The 23,718-nt window shown below is 37.2% G+C and overlaps 1 protein-coding gene across 9 annotated transcripts in view; it reads right to left on the bottom strand.

The window, feature by feature from the left end:
- The window catches only part of sptan1 (spectrin alpha, non-erythrocytic 1), a 288,463-nt gene extending 265,403 nt beyond the window's left edge, over positions 1-23,060 (bottom strand). For 6 of the 9 annotated variants that reach the window (XM_069918885.1, XM_069918909.1, XM_069918901.1 and 3 more), the window contains exons 1-3: positions 22,924-23,053; positions 21,939-22,145; positions 12,758-12,871 (exon numbers count right to left, since the gene is read on the bottom strand). In XM_069918885.1, coding sequence (XP_069774986.1) covers positions 12,758-12,871; positions 21,939-22,145; positions 22,924-23,022 — 420 coding nt within the window. In that variant the 5' untranslated portion in view covers positions 23,023-23,053. Of the gene's footprint in view, positions 1-12,757; positions 12,872-21,938; positions 22,146-22,923 lie in introns of all 9 variants that reach the window. The other 3 variants (XM_069918941.1, XM_069918893.1, XM_069918933.1) reach the window with 3 other exon arrangements.
- Between the last annotated feature and the right edge of the window lie 658 nt (positions 23,061-23,718).

Below are 23,718 nucleotides of genomic sequence, written 5' to 3'. Positions count from 1 at the left end.
GTCTCCAGAATTGAGGACCATCGCCTTCCCAAGATCGTGTTATATGGCGAGCTCTCCACTGGCCACCGAGACAGAGGTGCACCAAAGAAGAGGTACAAGGACTGCTTAAAGAAATCTCTTGGTGCCTGCCACATTGACCACCGCCAGTGGGCTGATATTGCCCCAAACTGTGCATCTTGGCGCCTCTCAGTTCGGCGGGCAGCAACTTCCTTTGAAGAAGACCGCAGAGTCCACCTCACTGACAAAAGACAAAGGAGGAAAAACCCAATACCCAACCCCAACCAACCAATTTTCTCTTGCAACCGCTGCAACTGTGTCTGCCTGCCCCACATCGGACTTGTCAGCCACAAACGAGCCTGCAGCTGACGTGGACATTACCCCTCCATAAATCTTCGTCCGCGAAGCCAAGCCAAAGAAGAAAATAAAGCAGCCCAGTTGAGATTTATTAAATTAAGTTCCAGCATGGGTGAATATAGAACTTAATAAAATAAGAGACATAAATCCACAAGAATTTATTTATAAATGGAATACATGATTATTAATAGCAAATAGAGATACACCTATACTGAAACATTAAATTGAGCTTTGGAATAAGCTTGATAAAGAGATTGGAGGAGGAGGGTTAATGTCAAAAAGAACACCTTTATTTCAAAATATACATTACATTTTCTTTTTTTTTTAAATTTTTTATTTTTCACACCATAAATCACATTAACCATGGTACACACTTTTTCCTTTTCACACATATACAGTGCCATTTCCCCCCCCCCCTCCTCCCAACCCACCCACCCCACCCCCCCCCCACCGTCCATTTAAGGTATACAATCTAGGATACATTTAACCAGTCAGACAATGTTGTCACTCAACAAAAATACACCAGAAATTCTACTGAGTCCATTCTTTTCATTTCCTTCTCCTTCCATCAACTTAGGTAATGATTGACCCGGTAGGTTTTCGCTATTGTATTTAATGTAAGGCTCCCATATTTGTTCGAATATTTGAATATTATTTCTTAAACTATATGTTATTTTTTCTAATGGAATACATTTATTCATTTCTATATACCATTGTTGTATTTTCAAATTATCTTCCGATTTCCAGGTTGACATAATACATTTTTTTGCTACGGCTAGAGCTATCTTAACAAATCTTTTTTGTGCACCATCCAAATCAATTCCAAATTCTTTGTTTTTTATGTTACTTAGGAGGAAGATCTCTGGATTTTTTGGTATATTGTTTTCTGTAATTTTATTTAATATCTGGTTTAGATCTTCCCAAAATTTTTCTACTTTCTCACATGTCCAGATTGCATGAATTGTTGTTCCCATTTCTTTTTTTACATCAAAAACATCTATCAGATACTGTTGGGTCCCATTTATTTAACTTTTGAGGTGTAATGTATAGCCTGTGTATCCAGTTATATTGTATCATACGTAACCTCATATTTATTGTATTTCTCATCGTTCCGGAACATAACTTTTCCCATGTTTCCTTTTTTATCTTTATATTTAAATCTTGTTCCCATTTTTGTTTAGTTTTACCATTTGTTTCCTCATTCTCCTTTTCTTGCAGTTTAATATACATATTTGTTATAAATCTTTTGATTATCATTGTATCTGTAATCACATATTCAAAGTTACTTGCCTCTGGCAAACTCAAACTGCTTCCTAATTTATCCTTCAAGTAGGATCTCAATTGGTAATATGCCAGCGCTGTATCTTGAGTTATACTGTACTTATCATTCATTTGTTCAAAGGATAATAATCTATTTCCTGAAAAACAATTTTCTATTCTTTTAATCCCTTTTTTTCCCCATTCCCTAAAGGAAAGGTTATCTATTGTAAAGGGGAGTAACTTGTTTTGCGTCAATATTAGTTTTGGTAATTGATAATTTGTTTTATTTCTTTCTACATGAATCTTCTTCCAAATATTGAGGAGATGATGTAATACTGGAGAAGTTCTATGTTGTACCAATTTTTCATCCCATTTATATAATGTGTTCAGGTATCTTTTCCCCTATTTTATCTAATTCTAATCTCGTCCAATCTGGCTTTTCCCTTGTTTGATAAAAATCTGATAGGTATCTTAATTGTGCGGCTCTATAATAATTTTTAAAGTTTGGCAGTTGTAAGCCTCCTTGTTTATACCATTCTGTTAATTTATCTAGTGCTATCCTCGGTTTCCCCCCTCTCCATAAAAATTTCCTTATTATTTTCTTTAACTCCTTGAAGAATTTCTCTGTCAGTTGTATTGGCAATGCCTGAAATAAGTATAATATCCTTGGAAAAATGTTCATTTTAATACAGTTTATCCTTCCTATTAGTGTTAGTGGTAGATCTTTCCAATGCTCTAAATCGTCCTGTAATTTTTTCATTAGTGGATTATAATTGAGTTTATATAATTGGCCTAGATTTTTGTTTATTTGTACACCTAGGTATCTTATTGCCTGCATTTGCCATCTGAATGGAGATTCCTTCTTAAATTTTGAGAAATCCGCATTATTCATAGGCATTGCTTCATTTTTATTTACGTTTATCTTGTAACCCGACACTTCTCCATATTCCTTCAATTTCTTATATAATTCTTTTATTGATAGTTCTGGTTCGGTTAAGTAAACTATAACATCATCCGCGAATAAACTGATTTTATATTCCTTGTCTTTTATTTTTATTCCTTTTATATTATTATCTATTCTTATCAGTTCTGCTAGTGGTTCTATAGCTAACGCAAACAATAAAGGTGATAGTGGGCATCCCTGCCGTGTTGACCTGCTTAAGTTAAATTGCTTTGATACATGTCCATTTACTGTCACTTTCACTAACGGTCCCTTATATAATGCTTTAATCCAATTAATATACTTCTCCGGTAAACTGAATTTTTGCAATACTTTGAACAAATAATTCCATTCTACTTTGTCAAAGCCCTTCTCTGCGTCTAAAGCAACTGCTACTGTAGGTGCTTTATTTCCTTCTACTGCATGAATTAAGTTAATAAATTTACAAATATTGTCTGTTGTGCATCTTTTTTTGATAAATCCAGTTTGGTCTAAATTTACCATTTTCGGTACATGCTCTGCTAATCTGTTTGCTAATAGTTTAGCTATTATCTTATAATCTGTGTTAAGTAAAGATATTGGTCTATATGACGCTGGTGAGAGTGGATCTTTCCCTTGCTTTAGTATTACTGTAATTATTGCTGTTTTACATGAATCTGGTAAGCTTTGTGTTTCATCAATCTGGTTGATTACTTCCAGGAGGGGCGGAATTAATAAGTCTTTAAATGTTTTGTTGAATTCTATTGGGAATCCATCCTCTCCTGGTGTCTTATTATTTGGTAATTTTTTTTATTATCTCTTGTATTTCTACTATTCCAAATGGTTCTGTTAATTTATTTTGTTCCTCTATTTGTAGTTTCGGTAGTTCAATTTTAGTCAGAAATTCATCTATTTTCCCTTCTTTCCCTTAATTTTCAGTTCGGTATAATTGTTCATAGAATTCTCTAAAGTTTTCCTTAATTTCTTTTGGATTATATGTAATTTGTTTGTCTTTTTTCCTTGATGCCAATACCATTTACTTAGCTTGTTCTGTCTTAAGCTGCCATGCTAGGATTTTGTGCGTTTTTTCACCTAGTTCATAATATTTCTGTTTTGTCTTCATTATATTTTTCTCCACCTTATATTTTTGCAGTTTTTCATTTTTATTTTTTTATCCGCCAATTCTCTTCTTTTAGTAATATCTTCCTTCATTACTAATTCTTTTTCTATATTTACTATTTCCCTTTCCAACTGCTCTGTTTCCTGATTATAGTCCTTCTTCATCTTGGTTACATAACTTATTATTTGCCCTCTAATGAATGCTTTCATTGCATCCCATAGTATAAACTTATCTTCCACTGATTCCGTATTTATTTCAAAATACATTTTAATTTGTTTTTCAATAAATTCTCTAAAATCCTGCCTTTTAAGCAACATAGGGTTTAATCTCCATCTATACATTCTTGGAGGGATGTCCTCTAACTTTATTGTCAATATTAAGGGTGAATGGTCCGATAGTATTCTAGCTTTATATTCTGGTTTTTTTTTACTCTATCTTGCATACGAGCTGATAACAAAAATAGGTCTATTCTTGAGTATGTTTTATGTCTAGCCGAGTAATATGAATATTCCTTTTCCTTTGGGTGTTGTTTCCTCCATATATCCAAAAGTTGCATTTCTTCCATCGATTTAATTATAAATTTGGTTACTTTGTTCTTTCTGTTAATTTTTTTCCCAGTTTTGTCCATATTTGAATCCAAATTCAGGTTGAAGTCCCCTCCTATTAATATGTTCCCTTGCGTATCTGCTACCTTCAAAAAGATATCTTGCATAAACTTTTGATCTTCTTCGTTAGGTGAATATACATTGAGTAGATTCCAAAACTCCGAATATATCTGACATTTTATCATTACATATCTCCCTGCTGGATCTATTATTTCCTCTTCTATTTTAAATGGCACATTTTTACTAATTAATATAGCTACTCCTCTTGCTTTTGAATTATGAAAGGTTGATCTGATGCATGGATGAGATTTGAATTATACGATGCTGCTGTTACGTGTCCTACCCAATCTCTCTTTAATTTCTTGTGCTCCAATTCAGTTAAATATGTTTCTTGCACAAATGCCATTTTATACTTTGTTTATCTTCCCTTTCCGTTTCTCCATCATTACTTTTCCTTCTTATCCATTTCTGTTTTCTTGTTTTGAATCCTTTATAAGACAACATTCCTTATTCTCCTATTTAAAACTTCTTTAGCCCCAATCCCCCCTTCCCCTCCTGAGTTGTCCTTTATCCCTTGTCGGACAACCACATCTCCCCTCTCCATTTGGATTTGCGAATTCACTCGCAAGCGTCAGCTGATTTTGCAGTGACCGTAATACCCCCCCCCAACCCAGCCCCCCCCAGAAAAGATTTCGCTTTTCCTATGTGACAAAGGTCACTCTTTTAATTCCTTCCTTATTCCCTCTATTCCTTTTCCTTCCCCTATTAATTCTTGTCTATACTATCTATATTTTCCTCTAAATACAGATACATTCATGTATGCACATTATACATATACACACATATACCTCTTTACCCACATACATATAAATCGTGGTCATTTTTACTCTTATTACATGTCTTCATCTCTCTGTTTGTTTTGTAGTTGTTCTGCAAATTTCCTTGCTTCCTCTGGATCCGAGAATAGTTTTTTTTTTCCATAAGATCGTTTTCGATGTTTTGAACTCTTTCCTCCTCTTCAGGAGCTCAAAACTTATGTCTTTTTAGTTTGCAGTCTTTTGTACTCTCGTTACACGTCTTCATCTCTCAGTCTATTTTGTAATTGTTCTGCAAATTTTCGTGCTTCCTCTGGATCCGAGAATAGTCTGTTTTGTTGTCCTGAAATAAATATTTTCAATACCGCTGGATGCTTTAGTATAAATTTATACCCTTTCTTCCATAAAATCGCCTTTGCTGTATTGAACTCCTTTCTCTTCTTCAGGAGTTCAAAACTTATATCTGGATAAATGAAAATTTTTTGCCCTTTGTACTCCAGTGGCTTATTGTCCTCTCTTACTTTTTCCATTGTTTTCTCCAGTACCTTTTCTCTTGTAGTATATGTTAGGAATTTTACTAAAACAGATCTTGGCTTTTGTTGTGATTGTGGTTTAAAGGCCAATGCTCTATGTGCCCTTTCTATTTCCATTTCTTGCTGTAGTTCTGGACATCCTAGGAATCCAATCTTTTATAAACTCTCTCATATTCTTGCCTTCTTCATCTTCCTTAAGGCCCACTATCTTTATGTTATTTCTTCTGTTATAATTTTCCATTATATCTATTTTCTGAGCTAACAGTTCTTGTGTCTCCTTAACTTTTTTATTAGATTCCTCTAATTTCTTTTTTAAGTCCTCTACCTCCATTTCTACTGCTGCTTCTCGTTCTTGCACCTTGTCCATTCTTTTTCCCATTTCTGATAAGGTCATATCTATTTTATTCATTTTCTCTTCTGTATTGTTTATTCTTCTTCTTAAATCATCAAATTCCTGCGCTTGCCATTCTTTAAATGACCCCATGTATTCTTTAATAAGAGAAAGTAAATCCTTTATCTTGCCTTTCCCTTCTTCTTCTATTTCACTATACTCTTCCTCTTCCTCTTCTTCTTCTTCTTCTTCCTCTGGGTTGGCCATCTGTTGTTTCTTTGTTGCCCTTTTCTTCTCTTCTTTCTTGTTTTCATTGTCTTCTATGTTCTCTTCTTGCTGCAGGTGTTCTGCAGCTGTCGTTGCCGGCTGTGGAGATAGACTCCCCAGCTGGTCACCCCTCCCGTCGGTGTGTTTTTTTTCATGCGCATCGCGCACTTTTACTCGGCTCAGCGATCCATTTTTGTAGTCCATATTCTACCGACCTGAGGGAGCGGGTTTCTCTCTCCACCGCGGGCCTCTTCGAACAGGTAAGGCCTTTTCCTTCATCTTCCGTTGTCTTCTCTTCCTCTCTTCTTACCGTTGGTTTTGACTTTTCTTTTTCGTCGCCATCTTCTTTCCACCTTTATATTCACTTTACTTTGATTTTTATTTCTGTGCCTTTGTGTTTTGCTTTGTTTTTTCTGACTTTTCTGGAGAGGGCTGGAGTTCACCGTCCGGCCACTACTCCATCACGTGACTCCCTACATTACATTTTCTATGGGAAATCATTTTCAAAGATTTGGCTAAATTATGGTATTAAGAAAATTAAAGATTGCTTTGAAGTCAGGAAATTTATTACTTTTAGTAGAATGAAGGACAAGTATAAGGTATCAGAAAATACTCAATTTTGTTATTATCAAATTAGGAGATCTTTATGTGAAAGATTTAGTATTACTGGGTGAAATGGAGGTAGAATTATTGTTATGAAGAAGATATAAAGAAATTTATTTCAAGTATGTATAAATAATTACAAAGGAATCTCAGAAAGAATGGGTTTATAAATCAAGACATAGATGGGAAGTAGATTTAAATAACCAGATAGATGAATATAAATGGATTGAGATATATAGAGAAAGTATGAAAAGTATAATAAATGTAAGATATTGGTTAGTTCAGTATAATTTTTTTTTCATCAGTTATATTTGATACCACAAAAGTTACATAAACCATAGTTATTTGGATTTATGTTTTAGATGTGGACAAGAATTTGATACATTTCTGCATTCAACTTGGCAATGTTCCACAGTTAAATCTGGTTTGAAATAAGTAATTTATTAGAACGAATAACGAGGGTAAAATTCCCCACAGGATCCAATGGTATTTTTTACTGGGAGATATTAGAGGGGTTAAATTTAAATTACAATTGAATATGTATCAAATGAAATTTGTTTAAATGCTTTGACAATAGCTATAAAATGTATTGCAATAACTTGGAAGTTGGATATTGATTTAGGAATGGATAGATGGCATGCGGAAGTTAGAAGTTATATTCCACCTGAGAAAATTACATAATTTAAGAGATAAATACTATATATTTTGGAAATAAAGTGAGCTTTTGGACAATATGTATTTTACAGCTGTTGCTGTTAAGCTACTGCCCTTCTGGACGGCAGAACCAGAGATGTGGTTTCAACAGGCTGAGGCACAATTTCACTTTAGGAGGATCAAGGTAAATGTGATACGCTATTATCACCTCGTCAGTGCCTTGGATCAAGCCACTGCCAAGTGAGTCCATGATGTCCTGTGCGATCCACCGGAGCCTGGAGAGCACAAGTGTGACACTCTAAAAGCACTCCTGATGAGAATTTATGGCATGTCCCAAAGAGACAGGGCTTCCAGACTGTTACACATGAAGGAGTTGGGTGACTGCATCCTGTCTGAACTAATGGACAATACGCTGTCCCTGGCATCTGGCCAACAGCCAGATATGTTATTCAAACAACCCTTTCTGGAGATGCCAGAAGAAATTATACTTATTATCGTAAAGGTCTTTTGAAGACCCTGAGGTCAACAATGCCACTATACCTCGCTACCCTATTCCCCATATTTAAGATTTTTCAGTGAATCTGCATGGGACAAAAATCTTTTCAAAAGGTGCCAGTGGAACCAAACGACATCCTGAAAACAGCAATAATTACCCCTTCAGATTGTTTGAATTTTTACGTATGCCTTTTGGGTTAAAAAATGGAGCTCAGACATTTCAGTGAGTTATGGACACAGTAGGGCATGACATGACCAATGTCTTCATTTATCTAGACGACATATTAGTTGTCAGCAAAGCTCAAGAAGAGCACATGGAACATCTGCGCACACTCTAATTTAGACGTCTGCAAAAATTTGGACTGACCATCAATCCAGATAAATGCGTTTTCAGACATCAGTCCATAGAATTTTTGGGGCATACAATCATCGACAAGCGCATGGTTCCATTGGCTTCTAAAATCAACACCATTACTGAATATTCCAGACCAATTACTGTCAAAGGTCTGCAAAAATTCTTGAGCATGGTTAATTTTTAAATCGCCGATTCCTTCCAGCAGTAGCTCATGTTATAAAGCCTCTGCTGTCTGGTGATGCCAAATTTATTCAGTGGACAGATGAAAGTCAAAATGCTTTCATAAAGACAAAGGAATTATTAGCTCAAGCAACCATGCTCACAGTTATCCAGTCCTAAACGCAGCCACTGCCCTTTCAACAGACATGTCTGACATGGCCATAAGTGCCGCTCTGGAACCGTATATCAATGGGCAATGGAAGCCATTGGCATTCTTAAGCCGCCACCTCTGTGAGGCCGAGAAAAAATATAACACCTTTGATAGCCATACATTTGTCTAGCCATCACTTCTGTTACTTTTTGGAAGGTACACTTCACCATGCTCACAGAACATAAACTCTTGACCTTCACGTTTTTTAAGGTGTTAGTGCCCTGGTCAGGTTGACAACAGCAGCAGTTATCCTTCATTTCAGAATTCTCTACCAAAATAATGCACATTTCTGGAAAAGACAATGTATTGGCTGATGTACTTTCCCTCTCAGTTGCACTTAGAGGTATCAGCTATGGACCACTGTATTGACTACGCGGCTCTCAGCCTCTGTCCAAGCACAAGACAGTGAGATGGAGTCATATTGCACCTCGATAACCAACCTACAATGGCAAATTGCACTTTTGTGAGATGTCAACAGGACATCCACGGCCAGTGGTTCCAGCTTCTTGGGAGACATCGCATTTTTCATTTTGTCCGTGGTCTTTCTCATCCATGCATCAGATCAACCTTTCATCTGATTTCAGACAGATTTGTTTGGCACAGTTGAGGAAAGATGTCATGTAAATGGCCAGATCTTGTATAGCTTGTCAAAAAGTCAAAATCCATTGGCATACAAAAGCAACACTACAACCATTCCCACCAGTAACTCGCCGCTTTGACTATGTCCACGCAGACATTGTGGGACCAATTCCAGTTTCACGAAGCTACCGCTATCTCTTCACTGTGATCAATGGTCTGAGGCAGACCCCATGGTGGATACTTCTATGGACTCTTATACACAAGAATTCCTTAATTCCTGGTGGAATTATGACCATGAATTATGAATTAATTCCTGGTGGCTTGTTTCAGCCTACTGGCACACATCACTTCTGACAGAGAACCTTAATTTATCTAATCTTCTCAGCTCTAGGCTTCATCATACAAGTGCCCATCACCCATAGTCCAACAGAATGGTTGAACGATTTCATCGACACCATAAATCAGCCTTATGGCCCATTTGTATGGTTCCAACTAGGCAGATAAATTACCATGGGTGTGGCTCAGCCTGAGGACAACTTTGTAAGAGGATCTTCACACTTCGTCTGAGAAGCTTGTAAACGGTGCATCTTTGGTGGTCCCAGGGGAATTCATTCCACACAGATCCAGTAAAGATCCCAAAGAGCTTTTGAGCAGACTAAGGAATACTGTAGGCAAATTATTCCATGTACTACCACCATCGTCACATGGCAAACATGTTTTTCTTGTACCACACGAACTGAAGGACTGTGAATATACGTTCGTATGTAGAGAAACACATGGACACCATACGTGATGCCTTGCAGGCACCATACAAAGGACCATATACGTGATAAGATGAATGAGGTCAATCTGCATCTTGGACATTGCCAAGCAGTCTCTGTCATTCACAACTAAACCTGCCCTTATTAACAAAACTCCCCCTATTCATCAGCCATTAGACCTCCCAAACAACTACCAGGTTATAGTGCCAGTTCTTGATTTGGGGGGGGGGGAGGGGCGAGGGGCATGTAGCAGCACAATAGATGGACCACAACTCCCAGAAGTCTAGCAAACCAGCACAGTACATCATAATGTGGCGTGCGTCGTTCAATGTTTTAAAAAAATAGGCACATTACTTAAGTAAACAAGTTCTGATTTACCTGCAACTGTGTGTGTCCTTATTTCAGCCACTACTGCATTTTTTGTGGCTACAACCTCAGCGTGGTTGTAAACCATATTTACAAAATGTGGGTATTAATATTTAAATAAATCTCGAACATTCCCTCTCTCTTATAGGTCTCCATATCAAAAAGTGAAATACTCCTGTTGTGCTTCTCTTGTCCTGTTCTTTTCCTTCTTCTCGTTTCTTGCTTTTGTTGGGGGTTGGAGAGAGGAGGGTGGGGTAGGGATAGTAGATTTCTTCTATCTTACTTTATTTTCTTTCTTTTTCTATATATACCACATGCATCGGGAATGAATTTGAAATATTGTAAATGTTTATTTTGTGGTTTTAAATTTTGAGTTAAAAAAAAAAGGATGATGTATTGGTAATAATTTTCCATGGTTCTATACATTTAGGATCAGTTCCTGCAGATTGGAGGATAGCTAATGTTATCCCACTTTTTAAAAAAAGAGGGAGAGAGAAAATAGGGAATTATAAACTAGTTAGCCTGACATCAGTGGTGCGTTAGATGCTGGAGTCAATTATAAAAGATGAAATAGGGGCACATTTGGATAGTCCGAGTCAACATGGATTACGAAGGGGAAATCATGCTTGACTAACCTTCTGGAATTTTTTGAGGATGTAACTATGAAAATGGACAAGGGAGACCCAGTGGATGTAGTATATCTGGACTTTCAGAAAGCCTTTGATAAGATCCCACATAGATTTGTGGGCAAAATTAGAGCTCATGGTATTGGGGATAGTGTACTGACATGGATAGAAAATTGGTTGGCAGACAAAAAACAAAGTATAAGGATTAACGGGTCCCTTTCAGAACGGCAGGCAGTGACTAGTGAGGTATCGCAAAGCTCGGTGCTGGGACCGCAGCTATTTACAATATACTTTAATGATTTAGATGAAAGGATTAAAAGTAACATTAGCAAATTTGCAGATGACACAAAGCTGGGTGGCAGTGTAAAAAGTGAGGAGGATGTTATAAGAATGTTGGGTGACTTGGACAGATTGGGTGAGTGGGGAGATGCATGGCAGATACAATTTAATGTGGATAAATGTGAGGTTATCCAGGTATCCACTTTGGTGGCAAAATAGAAAGGAGGATTACTATCTGAATGGTGTTACGTTCGGGAAAAGTAAAGTACAAGATCTAGGTGTCCTTATTCATCAGTCACCAAAAGTAAGCATGCAGGTACAGCAGGCAGTAAAGAAAGCTAATGGCATGTGGGCCTTCATAACAAGGGGAGTTGAGTATCGGAGCAAAGATGTCCTTCTGCAGTTGAACAGGGCCCTGATGAGACCACACCTAGAGTATTGTGTGCAGTCTTGGTCTCCAAATTTCAGGAAGGACTTTCTTGCTATTGAGGGAGTGCAGCATAGGTTCATGAGATTAATTCTGGAATGACGGAACATTGAAAGATTAGAGCGACTGGGCATGTATACACTGGAATTTAGAAGGATGAGAGGGGATCTGATTGAAAAATATAAGATTAAGAGATTGGACATACTAGAGGCAGGAAACATGTTCCCAATGTTAGGTGAGTCTCAAATCAGAGGCCACAGTAAGAATAAGGGGTAAGCCATTTAGAATGGAGTGGAGGAAAAACTTTTTCACCAAAAGTGTTGTGGATCTGTGGAATGCTCTGCCTCAGAAGGCAGTGGAGACCAATTCTCTGGATACTTTCAAGAAAGAGTCAGATAGAGCTCTTAAAGATAGCAGAGTCAAGGGATACAGGGAGAAGGCAGGAACAGGGTACTGTTTGTGGATGATCAGCAATGATCACAGCAAATGGCGGTGCTAGCTCAAAGCATCAAATGGCCTGCTTCTGCACCTATTGTCTATGGAAAGAATTTACCACTCTCATCACTTCTACAAGACTGGATAAGAAAATTACTGACACATTTCCCACACCCAGAATTACATGACTGGATAATGACCCATGAAGATTATTTTACTCAACAGGCAGTGTCAGAGAAGCCCTTGATCTGTTTTAGCTATGTAAGAAATGGAAGAATTTTCCCACTTATTTTGCTTTCAAGGTTAAACAGCACCAATTACACAAAAACCTTGTTGCCTGCCAGCCCCACCAAAATGACTAGGAGCCAAGTAAATGCTGGTCATAGGAAATTTCAAACTGAATGGATTTTTAGATAAAAGAAATGGGATCAGAAAGTAGAAGTTTTAATAGACAGGAAGTCTCAAAGGAAAACACATGTTTACCTCGATCCTGACATGTTATTTGTATGATGTTCATAGATAGTCTAAGTTTTCACAAACCACACTATTAATACAAACTTTTATCTTAAAACAGAAATAATACTTTTATTTTCTAGTTCTTACCTGGCCCTTAATTCTGTGGACTCCCTCATACATTTTAACATAACCTTCAATCTGAATAGCTTCTGGTGAAAGCAACATAAGTGAGCGTTCTGGAGATAATTCCTGCACCAACTGCTTAGGAAAGAAAGAGGAATAAAATGAATATTTAGCACTTTATTCTTGTTGAAGAGATTCTGAGGCATATTTAACAAACTGAAATATCCCAAGGTACTTCAGAGAAATGTAAACAAAATTCATCACTGAGCATTTCAGATTTCAAGGCAGCTTGTCTAACATATGGACAGAGGAAATTCCAAGCAGAGTTTTAAGACAGAGAAATGGAATTCAAGAGTAAAGGCTGAGGCAGCTGAAGGTGTGTCAATTAAAATAACATTTGAGCAAGAGACTGTAATTGACCCTAGGGGCTGCAAGAAAACAGAGTAGAGCAACGTAAGAAAGTAATTTGAAAACAAGGATAAACCTTTAAAAGCAAGTTGTTGCAATGTACGGCACAAAAAATATTTGATTTACATTAGGATACAGACAGAAAAATACTGGATAAGATCAAAATTTATGCAGGATGTATTGTCTGAGGCTGAACAGAGATAGCTTAATGAACAGTCAGACACAAATTAAAAACTGTGATTCATTTTAAAAGCTCATGCCAATGTTATTCAGAAACCCAAGTGGCATAAAATATCAAGCTTCAAGGCAAATTAAATAATTGTTTAATTTTAAAGACTAAAAAATTTTAAAAATTAACTTTATCAAGAATGCTAAAATTTTATATATTAGTAGAGCACTGTTCTTTATGTCCTCAATTGCTTACACTACCTTAATAAACACAACCAGAAGCAACTATACTAAAATAATGTTTAACAGAGGAATGAATAAAGGATTCCCTTACACTTCTCACTGGAGCTGCATTGACACTTCCAATAATATTTACACCCTATGCTCAAACAACTTTACTGGAAGTCATAGGGCAATGGAGAAAAGTTCAACGCCATGGCCAGACTCTACCTTACAGGGACTACATTTTTCTGCCTCAAGTAACTGGTCATGATCCCGAACAAGTAGTATCTTGTGTACCAGAAGCAGCTTAAAATGATACACTATGCCCAAATACTGCAAGAATTAGGTGACCAATCCTTTAAGAAATCCCTTATGTGACAGTATATGGAGGTGTTTGGGAGATAAATTGGGAAAGGTTGTTAGAGGAGGTCACACACAAACACTTTAAAACAGAATTTTTGCAAGAGTGCTCAAAGACTCATGATAGACTGTTATTTGCAAAAGGTAACCAATGTAACAACATGCAGTGGCAGCTTTGTCTGCTGGAAAACAGAACTTACTGTCTGGACGGCCTGGTCAAAGGAGAGGACTGGCTGTCCAGTGTTTCTCTTGGAATAGGAGAAAAAACCCTGAAGGGGGAAAATTTTATCAGCAAGTCACTGAGTGGCTGATTAAAAAGGAATCAGTTGAGGGTGTCCTTGAACAAGAAAAACTCTCTCTAAAAACCAACAAGAACCTTTCTGAGTGGTAACCATTTACCTGTTAAGCACCAAAGCCTGGTGAACTTTATTAATGTTAACTTCTGTGCACTGAACAAGAATTGCCTGTAACCAGAGAGATTGGACTGTGAACCAAAGAACTTTGCTGAACTTACACACACGCGAGTTTAGAATTAGAAGGGGGTTAAGTAGGTTAAATGAGTCAATAGATGTTATAGTGTGATTCTAGTTCCATGTTCTTTTTTTTTAAAAACTTTATTTATTCGTTCAAAATACAGATAATAAGTAACATATATAACAATAAACTAAACATGAATGATATATATATATATATACATATATAAAAGAAAAAAAAGAAAAAAAGCTCCTCCCCCTTTCAGCCAACTCTCCTAAGGAGAGCCATAGAGAAAAAAAATAAAGAAAAATTAAGCATACATATTAAGATCTAATCAATGTAAATCAAAATGTAAATATTCTGAATATAACAACCACATTAATAAAAAAAACTAGTTATCACGTGAAACGTGATTTTTTTCCATTATTAAACAATATTTCATCTCATTATGCCATCTATTAATATCAATCATATTCGTATCTTTCCACGTACTAGCAATACATTTTTTCGCTACAGATAATGCTAAATATACAAAAGCAAGTTGAAATTTATCTAATCCCAGACCTTTCAGAGGTTGCAAACTATCCAATAAAAATACTGTCGGATCTAAAGGTATTTTAATCTTATACAGGTATTCCAGAAACAAATGTACTTTCTTCCAAAAAGATTGTATGTGTGTGTACACACACACACACACACACACACACACACACACACACACACACACAAACCGCGTGAAAAGAAGTTCCAACAGCGTTGCCACATCTAAAACACAAATCTGATTCATGAAAACCATATTTTTTTTTACCTTTTCAGGTGTTAAATATAATTGATGTAAAAAATTATAATTAATCATTGCATAACGTGCATTTATCAGTCTAATTACACTACCATAACAAATATCTGACCAATCATCCTCGGAAAAAATAAAACCAATTTCCGCTTCCCATTTACCTTTAGATTTATCCCAACCCTTTTTATCCATATCATCCTGTAATATTTGATACATAACTGAAATATAACCCTTCTCTAGTACCTTCATAAAAAAAGTCTCAAATTTAGTCATTTCAGATAAAATCATATCTCTACCAAACACATGCTTTACCAAGGATCGAATTTGATAATATAGAAACAAAGAATTCTTATCAATACCATAACTGTCCCTCATCTGATCAAAAGATAAAAATTTACCTTCTTTAAAACAATCTCCCAAATTTTCCACACCTTTAAATCTCCAATATAATAATCTTCGATTATGTATTGAGAAAGAAATAAGTTGATTATTATACAACGGAGTCAAGGCCGACAATTCACCACTGGAACCTATCATTTTCTTTGTACATAGTTTCGTTAAATGTCGTAATATAGGCACATTATGTTGCTGTAACAAATTTACATTCCACCTAAACAAAAATTGATGTATTTCAAATTCAAAAATATTTGCCATTTCAATTTTGGCCCAACTTGGGGGCCGTTCCAAATCCATCAATGAACTAATAAATTTAAGTTGGGCTGCTTCATAATAATTTCGAAAATGTGGTAAACGTAGTCCCCCTAGGTCAGGGGTGTCAAACTCAAATTCACAGAGGGCCAAAATTAAAAACTTGGACTAAGTCGAGCGCCGAACTAAATTTTTTAATGAAAATTTTCAACATCTGCATGTTTTCTCTTCTTTCAACATATGTAATGTTAAACTTTTTCTTATTAAAATAAATGTTTAATAATAGTTTTGGATAAACTCTTTCCAGAAGCATTAACAAATGAGAAATAAAATATTCAATAAATAATATTTCTCTATAGAGGATTTGTCAAATGTTGCTAGTGTGCTGTTGAATAGTAAAATCTGAGGGCTATTGAGAATGTGGGAGAATAACATGATTCCTGAAACAATCAAATGGGTGACTGATTGTGGGCATGAACTCTAGCAGGGTTATTTGCCATGCCCTTTTTCCATTGGTACAGATATCCTTTGATTTACACACTTTTCAAGTTTTATGCCTAATGAGCTTGTATCTAGGTGCAGGACCATTTTTAACCAGGAATATATTTATCACTGTGACATGAAACTATTGGAAGATCGTTTTATCCTGAGATTAAAATTCATAATACTTACTCAGGCCTGTGTGCGGGAGGGCGGGGTTTGCGGGCGATCGGGTTGGACAACGACAATGCTGGGGCATCTCGGCGGATCAGCAGCCCCGTCACTGTGAGTCGCGGATCGGACTGCGGCAGGGAGGGGTAGTGGGCAACGGTCCTGGCGAGGTCAGGCCCGAGGCCTCCGGTTTCGGGCGCTGGGAAGCGGCTTTGGCTTCCCCTGACACCGGCAGGCCGCGCTGCGGTGGGGGGGCGGACACGACAGTGCGGGGGCATCTCGGCAGATCAGCGGCCCCGTCACCGTGAGTCGCGGATTGGCCTGCGGCAGGGAGGGGGAGTGGGCAACGGTCCTGGTGAGGTCAGGCCCGAGGCCTCCGGTTCCGGGCACTGGGAAGCGGCCTTGGCTTCCCCTGACACCGGCCAGACCCCAAAACCAGAGTCCACGGTGAGACCCTGCAACGTAAACAGAGGAGGTGGGGGTGATTAGCGGGCTGACGCCAATGCATTCTGGGATTTATAGTATTAGCTGTGCATGCGCTATACTGGCGCGGCGGCCAGCGGGCCACCTCTAATACATTTTTGAAATGATCTTGCGGGCCAAATATAATTGTATCGCGGGCCAGAGTTTGACATGTGTGCCATAGGTCATATTTCCAAGTTAATTTATTCAAGGCTACTCTTGAAAATTTACCGCTCCATAAAAACTCCCTAACCATTTTATTCAAATCTCGAAAAAAAAATTATCAAGTAAATACGGAATAGATTGAAATAAATATTGTACACGTGGAAAGATATTCATCTTAATTGTATTTATTCTACCCAATAAATTAATAGGCAAATCTTTCCATTTAATCAAATCAGTTTTAATTTTTTTTATTAATGGAACATAATTTAATTTATATAAAGATTGATAATTAACATCCATGATTATACCCAAATACTTAATTCGATCCATCCATTTCAAATTAAGAATGTTTTTATAAGCTGAATAATCTCCTTCACTCACCAGTAATATTTCGCTTTTTCCCCAATTAACTTTATATCCAGAAAGACGTCCATATTGCATCAAACACTCCTTCAAATGCAAAAGTGATTGAGCTGGATTTGTTAGGTACACCAATACATCATCAGCAAATAAATTAATTTTATATTCCTCATCTAAAACTTTCATACCCTGTATCTGTGTATTCTGTCTTATCAACTGTGCCAAAGGTTCGATCACTAACGCAAATAAAGCTGGTGATAAAGGACAACCTTGACGAGTAGATCGGGTCAGTTTAAACGGTTCCGAAATCAAACCATTCGTCAATACTCTAGCTACCGGGTTACTATATAAAGCCTTAATCCAACCAATAAAAAAAGGACCAAACTTAAATTTCTCCAAAACTTTGAACAGAAAATTCCACTCAACTCTATCAAATGCTTTTTTGGCATCTAAAGATATCATCATCGGATGGTCTGAAGATTGTCAAAATCTATTACTCAAACTAATCACGCGCAAAATATTATCCGAGGCATATCTATTCTTTATGAAACCTGTTTGATCCATATGAATCAGCTTAGGTAAAAACTTAGCCAATCTATTCGCTAAAATTTTAGCTATAATTTTATAATCTACATTCAACAATGAAATCGGTCGATATGAAGATACTTTCAAAGGATCTCTATCTTTCTTTGGAATTACTGTAATTAAAGCACTAGAACAAGACTCAGGCAATTCATAATGTTCTCCAACCTGACGTAGTACATCTCCTAACACTGTAGAGAGCTCATCATAAAAATTTTTATAAAATTCAACCGAAAATCCATCATCACCAGGCGATTTACCGTTCGGCATTTCCATCATAACCATTTTAATTTCCAAGTCAGTAAATGGTGCTTCCAACTCCTGTATATCTACATCCTCTAATGTCGACAAGTTCAACTGTGATAAAAAAAGATCAATTGATTCATTTTCTTGTTTTCCATCAGATGTATATAACTTTTTATCAAATGAACAAAATTCATCATTAATCTCACGAGGGGTTTATACGTAATAAACGAATTCCATCTAACAGCATTAATAGTCCTCGAAACCTGTTCCTTCTTTAATTGCCATGCCAATACCTTATGTGCTTTCTCTCCCCATTCATAATATCGTTTAGTCCTGTTAAATCATACACTCAAATTGATAAGATTGCAAAGTATTATATTCTAGTTTCAACCTAGACAATTCTATTTTCTGATCTTCTGTAGCGTCTCTCTGAAACTCCTTTTCTAACTCACTAATCCGTTTCTCTAACTCAAGACTCTGATTTAATCGATTCTTTTTTATTTTAGAAGTATAACTAAATATTTGTCCTCTCAAATAAGCTTTCATAGCATTCCATACTACAAATTTACTATGAACAGAATTAGAATTTTCTTTCAAAAAGAAATTAATTTGTTCTTTCAAAAATCAATAAATTCCGTATTTTTTAACAACATAGTATTAAACCTCCATCAATAGGCCACTTGAATTTTCTCAGAAGTTGCATATGTAAAATATAACAAAGAATGATCCGAAATCACCCTGCTTTTATATTCCGCTTGTTTTATTTTCCCCTGTAAATGTGCCAATACTAAAAAAAAATCAATCCTTGAAAACGATTCATGTCTAGCTGAATAAAAGGAGAAATCCTTCTCTGTCGGATTAAGACGTCTCCAAATATCCACTAAATTGAGATCTTTCATCAGTGCTTGAACCTGAATTGCCATTTTAGATTTCTTAACTTTCTTCAGGGACTTATCTAATAAAGGTTTCAAAACACAATTAAAATCACCACCAACTAAAACATTCTCATTAGCCTGACCCAGATATAAAAATGCATCAGAGATAAATGTTTCATCATCTTCATTTGGGGCATAAATAAGTAAAGTCCACAATTGACTAAAAATCTTACAATTTAATTTAAGAATACATCCTGCCTTTTCCTCCATTGATTGTAATTCAAAAGATAAATTCTTATGTATCAAAATTCCTGGAGTTAAATGAAGGATATACATGCCCTACCCAATCCCTCTTCAATTTCATACTTTCCTTAACATTAAGATGTGTTTCTTGTAAAAAAGCAACATCAATTTTCATTTTCTTAATATACGCCAAAATGCGTTTACGCTTAATCGGTATGTTTAAACCTCGAACATTAAAAGTAGCAAACCTCAACTTTGACATATCTACTAATATTACTAAGAATTAATAATATCTATAAATAAAAACTCAAAATAACATAAATAGGCCCTCCAGTAGGAGAAAAAGAAACCACAAATTAAAGTCTAAATAAAATAAAAATGAAAAAAAAAGATAAAGTAAAAAAAAAACTACCAAAAAGTAGTAATCCCTAAACCAAACTTGGGTATGGATCACCCACCAGTGGCTGATGACTAATAGAACATAGAACAAATCTCTCCCTCCCCAGCCAAACAAAGAATAACAACAAGATATCATAATGACATAAAAATAAAGTAAGAATAAGAAAGTTCTTCTATTCATCCAAGAGATTCCAAACTCGGCAACCCCATTTCAGGAGAAGTTAGACTCTTTCCATTCCCATTTCTACCATTTCCAGAACAACCAGACTTTTCTTTAGGAGACAATGGTGGACTACGTCTTTGTCCTCGTACATCTGGCAACGAATCAGCAAAAATCATTGCTTCACGCTCATTCTCAAAAAAAACGAGACTGAAAGTCTCCACAAAACACCTTCAACACTGCCGGATAACGAAAAGTAGACTTATAGCCTTTACGCCACAAAACTTCTTTAACTGGATTAAATCGACTCTGACACTAAATAACCTCGACTCAAATCGGGATTTTAAAAAAACTCTACTATTCTGAATCATTAACGGAGCTTGTCATTGGCTCACATTTTGCACTGCTAGACGAAGTATTGTTTCTCTGTCCAAATAATTCAAGCATCGAATTATCACAGGTCTCGGTGATTGATCAGCCAGAGGTCTTCTTCTTAAGGCTCTATGAGCTCTTTCCAATACCAAGCCTCCAGAGAAAAATTCTTGCCCCAATATTTGTGGGATCCATTCTGTAAAAAAATGAAGAGGATCTTGATCTTCCACACCTTTTGGCAAACCAACAATCTTCACATTGTTCCTTCTACTTTGATTCTCCAAATAATCTACTTTCCTCTCTAACTCCTCACGTTCTCGCAATACTTTAATGGATTTTTCCACCTCCATCACTTTTTCTGTATTAGAGGCCACTTGCTGTTTACATTCCAAAAAGGAAAGACTGAAATTTTTTAAAAATCTTCAGAAAATACTTCCACACGTGCATTAACTGTAGTGAATTCTGACCTCATACTATCTTTAATTTGAGCCAACTCTTGCAATATCGGCTGAGTAACAGTACTTAACAGGTTAACTTGTAGTTCAGAAAGACCCAACCCTGCTTTCTTTAACGTAGTGTCAGAACCAGATAACTGCAGCTCCTGCTGCAGCTCAACAGTAGGCATTTTAACAGATTTACTGCAAGTTTGAACTCCCAGCGACGACACCCCGACTTCCTCAGGGGGTTGATGCTGATCTCCCCCCACAACTCGCTGTTGTTTCAAGAACTCACGGATAGGATCAAGCTCTTCAGGTTGGAGTACTGCCTCAGTGGTTTCAAACAATGGAGTCATTTTTCTGCGAGCTCCCTCTGCCAAAATTGGCAGACTGCCAGAATCAGGATCCACTTCTTGGGAACACGCACCTTCCTCCTGAGAACGAGTAATTCCAGCGATATCCTTCTCCTGGTGAGTAGTAGTCATTTTTTTTTCAGCTCCCACAGGCAATCTTTGTGACTTAGACACGAAGAAAAGCAAATCTGAAGTTGTAGCAGGCTTTTTTGGCCCTAAATCTTCAACACTCCGAAAATGTAGTTTCTTCTGCACTTGAGGTTTAATTGTTTTTACCATTAATGGCCATAACAGTTCCTTGATACTTTAAACTAAGTTTTTTAAAAAGTTTAAACTTAAAAACAGAGTTAAAAACGGGTTCTTAAAAGTCTGGCCAGAGAGGTCAAGATTACACGTCAAGACTCTACACCATCTTGCCACGCCCCCCCCTAGTTCCATGTTCAAAGATAATTAAAAGCAACTTTTGTTTAAGTAACCCTTTGTCATGGTGCATATTTATTGCTGCTGGGTTTTGGACTCGTATTCCTTTTAGTTCCTGAAGACCCAAGTGTTACAACTGTTTTCTAAGTGATACAGAAGGATAGATGTCTCATTGATCAATGGCAAAAGTCAAGATTTTTAGGAAAGAAATCATAGGATTAAATCATGACATACATTCAACCAGAGTTGGCAGTCCCTGTGATGAGAGAAAAAACAGCCTGAATTTTTAGACACCAGTATTGTGGGAACAATATATCAAAAATTATCAGCAACTAACCATACCACAGAATTTATTATTTTGCAATTGCAGAGAATAATGAACAGAGAGCACAAATAAGGGGACAAACCTGCACATTATTATTTTTCTCTTCTGTCCTTGAATCTGGAGAAGGAACAATCCTCTCTGACAATTGGTCACTTCCAATATGACCCCAATTTAGAGGTGTTGAATTCTCTGTAGCATTGGAATGAGTTTGTGGTGAGGGAAAATTATCCAGCACCCATGCTGAGGTGACAGAAAGTTTGGGTGATGATTGGCATTGTTCTAAAATATCCTAGAAGCAACAACAGAAACAAAGCATTAACATCATCAAATGAGTTTGTTTTGAGATGGTTAAAGGAACAAGTTACCCACAACAATTCAAAATAAAACAAGACAACCCAAAGGAGGGTGAAGACAAGGAATTTCGGGGGTGGGGATTTTGAATGAAATAAACAAAGGAACTGAGAATGGGAAGGCAACGCTACTAAAGGGGAAGAAAAACAGAAAATGCTGAAAAAGTTCAGGCAACATCTGTGTAAAGCCAAGGAGAAACACAGGATTCAGTTGACACCGTGGTTAAGTGAAAAAGCACACAAATGCTGGAGAAACTCAGCAGGTCAAACTGTGCCTTTATGTAGCAAAGGTGAAGCTCCATCACCAACGTTTCGGGCTGGTGTGAGGGAACATAAGAGGTGTCTGTAAAGCTAACATTTCCAATTGAAGTCCTCCATTCTCTTCTCTCGAAATGATGGCTGTCCCGCTGACCACTTCCATTCATTTCTCTTTCTTCTTCAGATTCCTTATCACCTACATTTTTTTTCTATTTCCAACTAGAGGGAAAGCGCGAAATAGGAGAGGAGAAAAAAGCCACAGAAAATCTGAGCTCGGGGAGAAATTATTCGAAAGGCCAAGGCCGCCAATCGCCCTCTGCCCCCAGTGGATAGCCCTGCCGACCTCCCCGTTTAGGCCGGGCTTGGGAGGGTGAAGGGGCAGGAGGGTTCTCCGGAGCCAGGGGCGCTTTGACCCCGAGGCCTCCTCGGCCAACCCCAGCCCCGACTCGCCCCACTCACGTCTCCCTCCTGCAGCCAGCTCGTGTTGTAGGTCAGCCGCCCTTTCTTGGAATTGCGTAACGCCTCCAAGGTCTCCCATCGGTTCTCTTTGGCCGGCATGATCTTCCGCCCAAGGAACTTTCGGCCAAAAACGGAAGACCCGCCTCACTCACCCAACCCCACGGCAGGTCCCGCAGCCATTTCCTCTTCCGGGTCACAACTCGGCCACCGGTCGCCATGGAAATTAGGGCAGGACAAGCCCCAGCTTTTGTGTGGCTCATTCAGGCTTACGAAAATAGTGTGGAATCCTATAGAGAGGCTATTAACGTAAGGATGTTTGCCAACATTTTATAAATAGATTTTTTTTAATATTTGGAGTCAGATAGTGACAGACTTTGCAAGGAGCTCAAGGCCTTGGATAGGTGGCAGAGTTGATTTATTAAGATGGTAACAGAATGCTGATGAGAATTTATTGTACAATGCATTGAAGTTTAGTATGAAATTAAATCACACCATGGGAAAATAATCACTCGCAGTTAGTCTTAAAAAAAAAGTGGTTAAAATAGAGCAATTTAAAAAAAAATAAGTTCACGCTAATTTTCAAATCTTTTCATGACCCAGTCCCTGTAACCATCTCAATATTGGATTGAAAAACCAGATTCATAAGGTCCACCGGGAAATTTGATTTATGGACCTTATTTTGCATCAGGTGCCAATTATTCTCAGATGCAATAGTTAATGCAAGAGCAGTTAGCGCCAGCAAGTGGGACCAAACCAGGGTTCTAATCCCACATTGTCTGTAAGGAGTTTGTATAT

This window comes from Narcine bancroftii, chromosome 1 (genome assembly GCF_036971445.1).
Source record: "Narcine bancroftii isolate sNarBan1 chromosome 1, sNarBan1.hap1, whole genome shotgun sequence".
Classification (NCBI taxonomy): Eukaryota; Metazoa; Chordata; class Chondrichthyes; order Torpediniformes; family Narcinidae; genus Narcine; species Narcine bancroftii.
This window is presented reverse-complemented; position numbering and strand designations above follow the sequence as displayed.